Source organism: Carcharodon carcharias, chromosome 27, assembly GCF_017639515.1.
Source record: "Carcharodon carcharias isolate sCarCar2 chromosome 27, sCarCar2.pri, whole genome shotgun sequence".
Lineage (NCBI taxonomy): Eukaryota > Metazoa > Chordata > Chondrichthyes > Lamniformes > Lamnidae > Carcharodon > Carcharodon carcharias.
Genome location: NC_054493.1, coordinates 17,172,434 through 17,186,563, shown reverse-complemented (window position 1 = coordinate 17,186,563; position 14,130 = coordinate 17,172,434). Strand labels below are relative to the sequence as shown.

The 14,130-nt window shown below is 44.2% G+C and overlaps 1 protein-coding gene across 5 annotated transcripts; it reads right to left on the bottom strand.

Annotated features, from left to right (window-relative positions):
• Positions 1-1,343: 1,343 nt before the first annotated feature.
• On the bottom strand, positions 1,344-8,675 carry LOC121270208 (zinc finger protein 239-like). Of its 5 annotated transcripts, none has more exons than XM_041175522.1 (3): positions 8,613-8,675; positions 6,302-6,437; positions 1,344-2,642 (listed from the first exon to the last, which is right to left on the bottom strand). In XM_041175522.1, the coding sequence occupies exon 3, from the start codon at positions 2,254-2,256 to the stop codon at positions 1,522-1,524; it is 735 nt and encodes a 244-aa protein (XP_041031456.1). In that variant the 5' UTR covers positions 2,257-2,642; positions 6,302-6,437; positions 8,613-8,675; the 3' UTR covers positions 1,344-1,521. The 5 variants fall into 5 exon arrangements, with proteins under 5 accessions (XP_041031456.1, XP_041031458.1, XP_041031457.1 ...); XM_041175524.1 differs by having other exon boundaries at positions 6,302-6,425; positions 8,613-8,674; XM_041175523.1 differs by having other exon boundaries at positions 6,302-6,425; positions 8,637-8,658.
• Positions 8,676-14,130: the final 5,455 nt, after the last annotated feature.

The window sequence follows — 14,130 nt, the reverse complement described above, 5'->3', positions numbered from 1 at the left end:
AAGAGGGGAACTCTTAATGGGGAAAAACCCTTGATAAAAACACCATCAATCCCGAGAATGATCAGACCACCTTCATAGATGTTGGTGGGGGCAACTCCTGTCCAGAATTTTTGGTAACTTGTCAGTGAAACCACCCCAGCCCCACCAACTCCACGTTGTTCATGTTCACTCCTGAAACATTTACCTTCTCCTGCACTGTCTTCTTGAGATGAACCTTGAATCTTCCCTGGTTAATCCTTGTAACATTCTCTCAGTAATCTCACATGACTCTCAATGTCCAGATTCAGCAACAATAAATCATCCAGCTCCTGTATTAAACACCCAGACTGATTAAACTGAATTATAACTGTAACCATTTGTTCATGGAGATTACAGGGTGAATTGTGAACTCCTTGTGATAAACAATTCCAGGAGTACTGCTGCTCCTGGAATGTAAAGATAAATTTGTACAGTTGTTCTGAATTAAGGGGAAATGACCAAAATCTGCTTGAAGAGCCAATTGGGTTGAAATAAAGAAGCTATTTCTTCTGGTGAGGGAATCAAGAACAAGGGGACATCATCTTAAAAGGCAGGTCAATGGAGTTCAGCTACAAATCAGCCCTGACCTAACTGAATGGTGGAGCAGGTTTCAGGGGCTGAATGGCCTCCTCCTGTACCTCATGGTGCTATGATACACTCAGAAATGTCTGAGCAGTGAAGGCCAATGGGGCCCCAGCACATGCTCAGCAGAAAGCCAGGCCAAGCACAAACCCAGCGTGTCCATTCTGAACCAGGTTTGCTGCTCCCTCTGTGTCTGGCATTGTCTGCATCCCCTGTACATGGAAATGGAATTTCAGAAGAAGGAGGGAATCTGTCAGCATTTGAAAGACACTTACAAAGAGCTGAAGGGGTTTTCAGAGAGCCAAGATCGTTCCTTATTCTTGGTGAGTTGGACATCAGACTGTCTCTTGTCAATATAGAACTGCATAAAGAGCCGGGATCATCTTTGAAAGAGCTGCTAATGTTTATTAGTCCACTCCCCTGCCTTTCCCCAGAGCTCTGTAGCTAGAGATCCAATTCCCTTTTGAAAGCTCCTGTAGAATCTGCGCCCACCTTTCAGGCAGTGTGTTCCAGATCACAACTCACTCAGTAAAACACCTTTTCTCATCTCCCCTCTGGCTTTTTGGCAATTATTTGATGTGATCGGTTTACTCTTCACCTTTTGTTAAATCAATTTGCTGAGGGGATTCAGATTTAAATTTAAACTAGGTTTGTAGGTGTAATGGTTTCTTCACACATCAAAGGTGGGAGATGCTGTGGGACTGTGGTCACTGTTAGAGAAATCAATGGCACAACACGCTGTGTGTTTGAAATAATGCTGATTTATTTGGCACTTGTCACAACATTAAATTCACACCATTATACGTGGTTATTAACATCAGCAGAAACAAAGCCCAACTATCAGAATGAACATGGTTCATTCCTGGATGTCATTAACTGTGGAATCCAACCCCTGGAGTCACTTGTGAACTCGCTGGTGTCTCAGCAGGGTGAATGAGTGAGTGAATCCCTTCCCACAAACAGAGCAGCTGAACGGATCCTCCCCATGTGAACTCGCTGGTGACTCTGAACATCGGATGAGCGACGAAATCTCTTCCCACACTTGGAGCAGGTGAATGGCTTCTCCCCGGTGTGGCCTCGCTGGTGTGCCAGCAGGTTGGATGCGTGAGTGAATCCCTTACCACACTCGGAGCAGATGAATGGCCTCTCCCCGGTGTGGCTGCGTTGGTGTATCAGCAGATCCCTTGTGCTTTTAAAGCCAGAATCACAGTCAGAACATTGAAAAGGTCTCTGATTAGTGTGAACAAGTTGGTGTGATGTGAGGTTGGTTAAACAAGTGAATCCCTTCCCACACACGGGGCAGGTGAACGGTCTCTCCCCAGTGTGGACACGGAGATGCTCAGTGAGATTGGATGACCGCCCAAACCTCTTCCCGCAGTGAGAGCAACTGAATGGCCTCTCCCCGGTGTGAACTCGTTTGTGTTCAGTCAGGGTAGATGATTTAGTAAAGTCCTTCCCACACACGGAGCAGGTGAATGGTCTCTCCCCAGTGTGAACTCGCTGGTGTGTTAACAAGGTAGATAACTGAGTGAATCCCTTCTCACAATCAGAACAGATGAACGGTCTCTCCCCGGTGTGACTGCGTCGATGAGTTTCCAGTTTGGATGGGTAATTGAATCCCTTCCCACAGTCCCCACATTTCCACGGTTTCTCCATGGTGTGGGTGTCCTTGTGCTTCTACAGAGATGCTGTGGGACTATGGTCACTGTCAGAGAAATCAATGATCAGTTGAAGCCTCATCCACACACAGAAAAAGGGGTACACTTTCTCTCCGCTGTGAATGGTGTGCTGTTTTTTCAGGCTGTGTAACTAGTTAAAGCTCTTTCCACAGTCAGTTCACTGGAACACTCTAACTTGGGTGTGTGTGTCTCGGTGCTTTTCCAGTCACACTGATGTTTGAAATCTTTCCCTACAGACAAAAATTTCTCGTTCTACATTCAAAGGTCGATGATGTTCAGGTCCTGATGAATCGAGTGACCGTCAGATCTTGATGTGATGTTTGAATTGAGCTCCATGTCTGTAAATTTTCCCCGCCTTATGCCCTGGAAAAAGAGTTTACAAAGTCATTCCTGTCAGTCCAGGATAGAAATTCAGAGCAGACAATTCTCGTTTCTATGGAATATTTTTTCCTCTCTAGTTCCCCCAAAGTTGTAAATCCCTGTCCCACACTCTCCCTGCTCCCTGGGCTGAAATCCAAACCCATCTCACCATCTCCAGCATTCCTTTCCTCCACTCCCAGTTTTCTCCCTCCCTCTCTTCTGCCTGGGATCAGTTGTCCAGCTCCTGTCCGCAGAGTGGGAAGAAAATTAATGAGTCAATCATTTTCTCTCCTGGTCACTGGGACTGTGACTTGCTTCAGCACCACAAAAAGCACCACTTACAGCAGGGAGAAACCATACACATGTTCTGCATGTAGTCAAAGTTTCAACTGATCATCTCTCTTGTTAAACCACAAGTGCAATCACACTGGGGAGAAACTGTGTCAATCACAGAATCACACAGAGCAGAATAGGCCTTTCAGCCCATCAAGTCTGCACCATCTAGTGAGAAACACCTGAGCTACATACCTAATCCCATTTGCTAGCACTTGGCCTATAGCCTTGAATGTTATGATGTGCCAAGTGCTCATCCAGGTACTTTTTTAAAGGATGTGAGGCAACCCGCCTCTACCACCCTCCCAGGCAGCGCATTCCAGACCGTCACCACCCTCTGGGTAAAAAAGCTTTTCCTCACATCCTCCTCTAAACCTCCTGCCCCTCAGCTTGAACTTATGCCCCCTTGTGACTGACCCTTCAACTGAGGGGAACAGCTGCTCCCTATCCACCCTGTCCATGCCCCTCATAATCTTGTACACCTCGATCAGGTCACCCCTCAGTCTTCTCTGCTCCAACGAAAACAACACAAGTCTATCCAACCTCTCTTCATACTTTAAATGTTTCATCCCAGGGAACATCCTGGTGAATCTCTTCTGCACCCTCTCCAGGCATATAAAATTGTGAAGGGCATAGATAGGGTAGACAGGAAGGAACTTTTCCCTTTGATGGAGGGATCAATAAACAGGGCGCATAGATTTAAGGTAAGGGGCAGGAGGTTTAGAGGGGATGTGAGGAAAAACTTTTTCACCCAGAGGGTGGTGGGAATCTGGAACTCACTGCCTGAAAGGGTGGTAGGGGCAGAAACCCTCATAACATTTAAGAAGTATTTGGATGTGCACTTGCGATGCCATGGCACAGAAAGCTATGGGCCTAGTGCTGGAAAATGGGATTAGAATAGTTAGATACTTGACCAGCGCAGACTCGATGGGCTGAAGGGCCTTTTTTCTGTGCTGTAGACCTCTGTGACTGGGATCTGAAAACTCAATGAAAGGTCACACAGGGGAGAGGCTGTTCACCTGCACTGAATGTGGGAAAGGATTTTATCACACCTTCAGTCACACCAGTGAGTGCACACTTATGAGAGACTGTTTAAATATTCTGGCTGCGAGAAGAGCTTGAAAAGCACAAGGGATCTGCTGAAATGCCAGTGAGTTCACACTGGGGAGTGGCTGTTCACCTGCTGTGTGTGTGAAAAGAGCTTCACTCATTCATCCAACCTGCAGGCCAACCAATGGGTTGACAAGTGACAGCAGGAGTTGGATTCGGCTGTTATTGCTGCTGGTAATCACACCGAGGGCTGAACCATGTTGATTTTGACATTGGGGTTTATTTCTGCTGATGTTAACAATCTTTATGGCTAGGGTGAAATTTAATATTTTGGCAGTCTGTTTGCTTTACTTTGTATCCCCTCCTCTCCAAATAAAGTATATTTCATCAGATTATGTGTGAGATTTTGTGGGATGAAATGAACAGTGATTTACTTGTACTTCTTGCAGCTTAGTTACTGTATTAACTGCTTATGATCTGGCCTGCTCTAAACTGAGATGAAAAAAAGATTGGGTGATCACTTGTGGAATGACCTCTGTTCAGTCTGTGAGCTTGACCCTGAGCTTCCAGTCACTTGTCATTTTAATTCTCCGCCCCACTCTCACTCTGATCTCAGCCTCCAGAACTGTTCCAATGAAGCTCAAAGGGAGCTCGAGGAACAGCTGCTCATCTTTCGATTCTGCACTTTACAACCTTTAGAGCTTGTTAGGGGTAAATAAAGGAATACAGTAACGGTCAAGGGACTTGACTTAAAATATCCCAGCATGCAAAACCACAATTGCTAAGTAGTTAACATTTAAAGTTCAGGCTGGGACAGAGAGAATGCTGAACTTTGTACACCCTCAGGGTTTGCAATCACCAGCAAGGTCCTGGGAGTTAGACTGGAGTCAGAGGATGGCAATAACATAGATTAAGTGTGCTCTTCAACAGATAGGGAAGGACAGATGGTCCCAGCTGAGACAGGAAGGCAGGTCTCTGCCTGGGTGAAAGTAAGGTTACCTTTGTACCAGAGACCTGTCTGTTTAATGTAAACCTATATGTTGACAAGATTGGAATCTGGAGGATGTTCTTGTATGTGACCAATAACGTATAAATATGTTGAACACTTGTCGTTTAGCAGAGTGCTGTCTCAAGCTGTATTGAGATGGTGCCCTCCCAGCAATTGCTTGAATAAACGATCGTAACCTGTACCTGAGTCTCCTGTGGTCCATTCATCAAAGACACCACATCAAGCTCAACATCGAGTTCAGCAGTTTCTGCACCAACAGAGAGTTGTCAGGATCTGGAACTCTCTACCTGAAAAGGTACTGGAACCTGATTCTATGTTTGGACTCCGACCACTCGTTCTAGATTCCCCAACCAGTGGAAATAGTTCCTCTCTATCTATCCTGTCAGTTCCAATTAATATCCCAAAAACTTTCAACTTCTAAATTCCAGGGATTACAACCCTCACAGCGAGGTGATGGATGTTGACAGGAAGGATAGGGAGAGAAAGACAATAGCAGCCTCATGGCACAGAACCAAACAATGTGTAGAATCAGAGGGATCTGGCCCTTTCTGTGCAGAGATTTTTTAAGGGTGACAGGATAGATTAAGAAAGCAGTTAGCAAGGTATATGGAATCTTGGGCTTCATAAATAGAGCTACTGAGTCCAAAAGCAAGGAAGTTATGCCTAATCTTTGTTAGGCTCTGGTTAGGCCACAACCCAAGTATTAGTGTCCAGTTCTGACCACCACACTTCAAGAAAGATGTAAAGGTCCTTGAGAAGGTGCAGAGGAGATTTAACCAAATGGTTCTAGCAAAGAGGTGAGGGCAGATTGGTAGAGGTGTACAAAATTATGAGCTTTAGATATGATGGACAAAGAAAATCTGTTCCCATCAGTTGATTGAACAAGGACTAGGGGGCACAGGTTTAAGTTTTTGGGAAATAGGTAGAGGGGGATGTGATGGAGAATAGGCAGTTAAGGGAAATAAACTTGCAAGGATACAGGGACGTGGAGCAGGGGAATAGGTTTCATTGGGCTGCTCTGGAGAGCTGGCATGGGCACAATGGGCCAATGGCCTCCTCTCTGTCACAATGGCTCTATGGGTCTTTCCTGTAATCTAATTTTGTAATTAAACTCTTGGAGTTCAGGTATCACTCAGGTAAATCTGTGCTATGCTCTCTCCACATTCTATCCTTCCTTAGGTTTGTTGCACAAAACTGAACATATTATCTAGGTGTGGTCAAACCAGGGTTTGTGTGTCTTGGTGCTTTTCCACAGACAGAACAGACAAACCTTTTTCATTCCACAATCAGATGCTAATGATATTCAGGTTCTGATGAATCGAGTGACTCTGTCAGATCTGGATGTGACTTTTGGTTGGAGTTTCCCATCTGTCAATCCTCCACTTCTAATAACCCTGTAAAACAAACTTACAAAGACATTTATTGTCAGTCCAGGATAGAAATTTAGAAGAGACAAACATTACTCTTCCTTAAGTTTGCTATGTGGAAATTCACCTCTTCTCACCCCCTGTAAAAGGAGTTTCCAAAATCCATCCCTGTCAGTCCAGGATAGAAATTCACAAGATAAAAGCAAAAAACTGCAGATGCTGGAAATCCAAAACAAAAACAAAAATACCCGGAAAAACTCAGCAGGTCTGACAGCATCTGCGGAACACAGTTAATGTTTCAAGTCCGTATGATTCTTCAACATAACTAAGGAAAAATAGAAAAGAGGTGAAATATAAGCTGGTTTAAGGGGGTGTGGGACAAGTAGAGCTGGATAGAGGGCCAGTGATAGGTGGAGATAACCAAAAGATGTCATAGACAAAAAGACAAAGAGGTGTTGAAGCTGGTCATATTATCTAAGGAATGTGATAATAAAGGTACAGATAGCCCTAGTGGGGGTGGGGTGGGGGGAAGGGATCAAAATAGGCTAAAAGGCAGACATAAAACAATGGATGGAAATACATTTAAAAATGATGGAAATAGGTGGGAAAAGAAAAACCTATATAAGTTATTGGAAAAAAGGGGGATCGGAAAGGTGGTGGGGATGGAGGAGAGAGTTCATGATCTAAAATTGTTGAACTCAATATTCAGTCCGGAAGGCTGTAAAGTGCCTAGTCGGAAGATGAGGTGCTGTTCCTCCAGTTTGCGTTGAGCTTTACTGGAACAATGCAGCAGGCCAAGGACAGACATGTGGGCATGAGAGCAGGGTGGAGTGTTGAAACAGCAAGCGACAGGGAGGTCTGGGTCATGCTTGTGGGCAGACCGAAGGTGTTCCACAAAGCGGTCACCCAGTCTGCATTTGGTTTCTCCAATGTAGAGGAAACTGCATTGGGAACAGCGAATGAAGTAGACTAAATTGAGGGAAGTGCAAGTGAAATGCTGCTTCACTTGAAAGGAGTGTTTGGGCCCCTGGACGGTGAGGAGAGGGGAAGTAAAGGGGCAGGTGTTGCACCTTCTGCGGTTGCATGGGAAGGTGCCGTGGGAGGGGGTTGAGGTGTAGGGGGTGATGGAGGAGTGAACCAGGGTGTCCCAGAGGGAATGATCCCTGCGGAATACCGCCATGGGGGTGAAGGGAAGGTGTGTGCGGTGGTGGCATTGTGCTGGAATTGGCGGAGGATGATCCTTTGAATGCGGAGGCCGGTGGGGTGATAAGTGAGGACAAGGAGGACCTTATCATGGTTCTGGGAGGGAGAGGAAGGTGTGAGGGCGGATGCGCGGAGATGGGCCGGACACGGTTGAAGGCCCTGTCAACCACCGTGGGTGGAAAACCTCGGTTAAGGAAGAAGGAGGACATGTCAGAGGAACTGTTTTTGAAGTGGCATCATCAGAACAGATGCGACGGAGGCGAAGACACTGAGAACAGGATGGAGTCATTACAGGAAGCAGGGTGTGAGGAGCTGTAGTCGAGGTAGTTGTGGGAGTCAGTAGGCTTTTAATGAATATTGGTGGACAGTCTATCATCAGAAATTGAGACAGAGAGGTCAAGGAAGGGAAGGGAAGTGTCAGAGATGGACCATGTGAAAATGATGGAGGGGTGGAAATTGGAAGCAAAATTAATACATTTTTCCAGGTCCAGACGAGAGCATGGAGCAGCACCGAAGCAATCATCAATGTCCTAGGCACTTTACAGACATCTTTTGGTTATCTCCACCTATCAGTGGCCCTCTATCCAGCTCTACCTGTCCCACCACCCCCCCCCCCCGCCTTAAACCAGCTTATATTTCAGCTCTTTTCTATTTTTCCCTAGTTCTGTTGAAGAGTCATACGGACTCGAAACGTTAACTGTGTTCCTCTCCGCAAATGCTGCCGGACCTGCTGAGTTTTTCCAAGTATTTTTGTTTTTGTTATTGAAATTCATAACATTCTCTCCTCCTGCTGACAGGGAAAAAGCGGACCGCGCATGCACCCTGGTGCATCACGCCCCGGTAAATATGGCGGCCGTTAACTCGGGCCTATGACCCAGAGCAGGCCAACAATTGTCGCCCCATTCTGTGCAAACACAGGATCGGTAGCTTTGTAGTGGGGGTTTGAGGTATTCACCAGATGTTTATGAATCCTTCCCGCCCACCCCGCTGGCTCTAAGCCTCTCCACCCACCATTACTCCATTACTCAACCGCACTCGATTGTTTCTCCTTTCTCCGCCGAACTCCAGGCACAACTCGCACTGCGCATGCACCAGTCAGGGACCGCATTGCGCATGCTCAACTTCCAGCTCGGTAGTACGCCTGCGCAGCAAGCTCTCTGTCGTCTGGCTAGGACACATTCTTCCCCACGGAGAATGCTGGGTAAAAACCCAGCCATTGAGAGTCGATATTGTTGAATCGAAACATTCAGTAGATCTGTTATATTGTGGAAAGGGAGACATCGTTTACATTTCAGGTCAATGACTTTTCATTAGAACGGCACTGCATCATTACACGGACGTTGAGCCTGTTTCTCATTCCCCAGATACTGCCAGATATGCTGAGTATTTCCGTTTTTATCTCTGGTTAAGGAAGTTTCTCCTGAACTGCACATTAGATTCATTACTAAGTTACATTTATTTTCGTCCTTGTAAAAGTGGAAACATCTTCCAGCTGTCTAGCCTGTAGAAACACTTATGTGATCTTAAATTCCTCAATCAAGTCACCTATCACTCAGGTTTCCACATTAAACATCTCCAGCCTCTTCAATATTTCTTGATAAGTATAACCTTTCAGTTGTAGCATTAGTCCAATAAATTTTTCTTGCATTGCCTCCATTGATCGCTTCTTGCATCGCTTATAATATGGAGACCTGAGCTAATCTGAGCAGCGAACTCACCACTGCTCACAAATCGCTGTATGTTTCAGTATTTTATTCATTTTCTCCATTAGCTGAATATAAGATGGGGTGGAATGAGCAGATCCAATGAGCTAGTCTGTAACACTATGGAGCATCTACAAAGTTGCCTTGCAATGAAACAGTGGGCTGTTTATCCATCGCATATGACATTAAGAACAGCATATCTGAGAATGGCAGGATTTCAGTTCGGTGACAGGATGCCAGATTAAGTTGTTAATATTATTGCCGAGCAGTGATAGGGAGCAGTTGTAATTCATGTGCACTTTCTCTGTGCATTTTCCAGATGAAAATGGATTGAACCTATCACTGTTGGTCTTGAGCATATTCAAATACAAATCCATGATTATTTACATACTAAGCGATTCAATAGGGTGAGAAAGTGAAGTTGAGCTGCAAGATCATTTAATGGTGGCGCAGGTTCAGATAGTCATATGGTCCCCCTCTGCTCCTATTTATGGGGTTCTTATGAACATCACAGTGAATCATTTCCTTGCAAGCACAGCCGATGCAGCACTCACCCTTTCACCTCCTCCCTTCCCACATTCCAGCGCCCCAAACACACTTTCTAGGTGATGCAGTGATTGCTACTCTTTGCTATTCATTATTGTGTTTTGACTGTTCACGATGAGGTTTCCTCTGCACTGAGGAGAATAAAGCTAGTTTGGGTGACTGGTTTGTGGAACATCGCCATTGAGTATTCAAGCGTGATCATTCTCTGGCCTCTCTGTCCTTTGCCTCCTGCACTGTTCCAATGAAGCTCAATGGAAGTTCGAGGAACAGCAGCCCATCTTTGATCAGACACTTTACAACCTTATGGACTCAATAGTAATTTCAACAATTTCAGATCATAACCACACTCCAAGTTTTTCGGACAGTAGGTGTTGGTAATGGTTCTGCTGTTACCATTTGAACCCCCTCTGGACGTGTTTTTTGTTTCTTCATTTGCCGCATTAGTTTATTTACTTGTCTCATTATTACCCAATTGTACCTTGAATCATCATCCCCTTTGTCATTTAATCACTCCAGCCTTCCATCCTGTCACAAGGCCGTTTGTTCCTCCCTCCTCTCCCTTTCTCTTTCTCCTGACTCTGTACTTGCTGCTAAATTATTGAATCCCTAAATTCTTCCAGTTTGGATAAAAGGTCAGCGAGCTGAACCATTCACCCTGTTTCCCTCTCTATTGTGAATGCTTCAGGTCCATGAACTATCAAATGAGCTAGAAAAAGAAAGGTATTATAAAATTTAACAAAGTACACAGACAGGGAAAGGAGGAGAGGGAAAGAACATAGAAACATACAAATTAGGAGCAGGAGTAGGCTACTCGGCCCCTCAAGCCTGTTCTGCCATTCAATAAGATATTGGCTATCTTATTGTAACCTCAACTCCGCATTCCTGCCTACCCTGATATCCTTTCACTCCCTTGCTTATTAAGAGTCTATCTACCTCTGTTTCAAAAAAAAATATTTAAAGACTGCTTCTATCGCTTTTTTGGGAAAAGATGTTTCAAAGACTCACGGTCCTCTGAGAGAGAAAAACAAACTTCTCATCTCTATTTTAAATGAGCGACCAATATTTTTAAATAGTGACACATAATTCAAGATTTTCCCACAAAAGGAAACAGCCTTTTCACGCCCACCTTCTCAAGACCCCTCAGGATCTTATATGTCTCAAACAAGTTGCTTCTTACTCCTTTAAATTCGAGCAGATACAAGCTTAGCCTGTCCACCCTTTCCTCAAAAGACAATCGGCCCATCCCAAATATTAGCCTAGTAAACTTTTTCTGAACTGATTCCAACGCATTTACATCCATTCTTAAATAAAGGGAACAGTACTGTACACAGTATTCTAGGTGTGGTCTCACCACCGCCCTGTATAACTGCAGCATAGCCTCCCAACTTTTGTATTCAGTTCCCCTCACAATGAACGATTACATTCTATTAGCTTTCCTAGTTACTTGCAGTACCTTTTGTGATTCACCACGACACCTTTGCATCTCAGAGCTCTGCAATCTCTCACCATTTAGGTAATAAGCTGCCTTTTTATTCCTCCTGCCAAAATTTGGCAATTTCACATTTGCCCACGTTATACTCAATTTGCCAAATGTTTTCTCACCCACGTAACCTGTCTATATCCCTTTTGAGCCTCCTTATTTCCTCTTCACACCTCACTTTCCTACTTTTCTTTGTGTCATCAGCAAATATAGCAACCATTATTCGGTCCCTTCATTCAAGTCATTTATATAAATTGTAAAAAATTGAGGCCAGCTCTGATTCCTGAGGCACACCATTCGTTACATCTTGCCAACCAGAAAATGACCCGTTCATGCTAATCGTCTATCCATGTCAATATGTTACCCCGCTCCACCATGAGCTTTTATTTTCATCAATAACCTTTGATGTGGCACCTTATCAAATGCCTTCTGGAAATCTAAGTACAGTGCATCCACCGGTTCCCCATTATCCACAGCACATGTGACTTCTTCAAAGAACGCCAATAAATTGGTTAAACATGATTTCCCTTTCAGAATACTATAGTGACCTTGACAGATGTTATGAGAAATGTTAGAAGCTATTATTAAAGACGTTACACCAGGAGAGAAGTTTTGTGATTGGGTGGAAGGCAGAAGACAATAAATAACATCAGGGACGAGGATGCCAGACAAAAGCAATGCTAATGGAATGGAATTGGACTGGGTTTAGTGAAGAAACTAAAGGTGGGAGAGCCATTCTGTATCTGTCACATATTTATGCTCTGATTGGAAATGTGTTGCTTCTCTGTTGATCCATTTCTCTTCTGCTCCACCATGAAAACTGAATCCTTCTCCTCCATTGCCTTATGGAAATATTGCATTGAGCAAACACACAACTGACATAGGGAAAAGAAAATAATCAGTTGAAACATTGATACAATGAAACAGAAATCTTTATGATCCAGAAGGAGACCATTCGATCCATCATGTCCATGCCAGCAGAAAAGGAACAATCCAGCCTAATCCCATGTTTTGGCTCTTGCTCCATAGCCTTGTAGGTTATGGCACCGCAAATGTTTTTCCTTGTGTTATTTCCCCTGCATCAAAGGGTTTCTGCCTCTACAATCAGCTTTGGCAGAGAGCTCCAGACCCCCACCACCCTCTATGTGAAATAAACTGCTCTACAACTTTTCTCTAATTCTTAACCCGAGATACGTTAATTTGAATTGTTTAGTCTGCCATGGGTCAGCTGGTACCCCTCTCCATTCTCACTTAGGAAATTGTGAGCTCAAATGCTATTGTCGGGCATGAGCATAACAGCCTGGGCCGAGCGTCCAGTGCAATACAGAGGGAGTCCCCCACTTTCGAATGTATTAAGTCTTATTGATGAGACGTTAAACTAAGGCCTCATCTGCCTTTTCAGCTGATTGTACAAGATCTCAAATCACAATTTTGACAAAGAACAGTGTTCCGTGTCCTGTCTGATATTTATCCCTCAATCAACACCACAGGAACAGGCTATCTGGTCATCATTATGCAACTGTTTGTGGGAGTATGCTCCATTTCCTCCATTACAACAGTGAATATATTTCAAAAGTATCATCATTGTCTAAAAGGCCCTTTGGGATTCTGATGGTGATGAAAGGTGTTTTATAAATGTGAGGGTTTGTTTCTTTCTAATTCCATGTCTCTGGTTATTGATAGCCCTGTTTATGGAAATATGTCCTTCCTATCCTCTCCAACTCGATCCTTATAATTTTATATTCCTCAATTAAATCTTCTTCACTTCCTCTGTTCCAAAGAAAACAAACCCATCCTATTCAATTTTCCTCCTCACTCATTTTGATGTGAATAAGGTTCAGCAGAAGTTTACCAATACTTTCCCCCAATCATATACATCTGATCTTTCTCATCTGGATTATGCTTGAACTGCACCCACTTCTCTCAGTTCCCCAGTAAGTGTCTATTCTAATCCTTTGACTCTGAGCAGTTTTGCTGGTACAGCAGTTTGACTGGAAATTGCCACTTTTAATACCCCATCATTCATTGTACACAAGGTCGCATGTCTGCCATGCTTCCGGTGAAGCTGGAGGCAGTTTTAACTCATAAACCAGCAATTGTGATGTGAATAATAGCGAGCTGGAGAATGACATAGTTTGAGCCCCGTGATACCTTGGAGGAATGGCTCAAACCAAGGACGTTTCAAGGCCTCAAACTCCACCGTCTGATCTAGGGGACATGTGGTGATGACATGTCCATATCCCTTATCACAGCGAGATAGCCATCTGACTGCAACGGTAGAGAAGGGAATTGACCACCAGAAGCCCAAGGGTTCAATGCTTTCCCATCAATCATCAATAACATTATTCACAGCTCCTGCTTCTCAGCTGCACCTCCTTACAAACATTGTGATCCATTTTCCTCAGGATTTGTTCCTGGATTTAATGTTTACCTGCTTTATAACCACATTTTGAAATCAGATTCGCTTCAATCTCCAACACAAATTGAGTTGCAAACCTGATGGACAAACAATGGAAAATAGGTCAGTCGGTAACACAATTCCATGGTTCTCATCTTCGGATCCACCAGAGTCAGCTTCAAAACAAAAGAGACCAATTTTGCAGTGAAAAGATTTAGAAAATTTTTGTTCTTTTTATTTGTGACTCACTCACTCGGGTATTCTGTAAATGCTGCTCGGAGGTTTAGTGAAACGGATATAATCTATCTGCCTTTCCCTGAGCCTGTGCTCGATGTATTGGGAGGTTTGACCTGGGTTAGAGTATCTTGCATCCCAGGGATGGGCAGTAACCCTCTGGTTGAA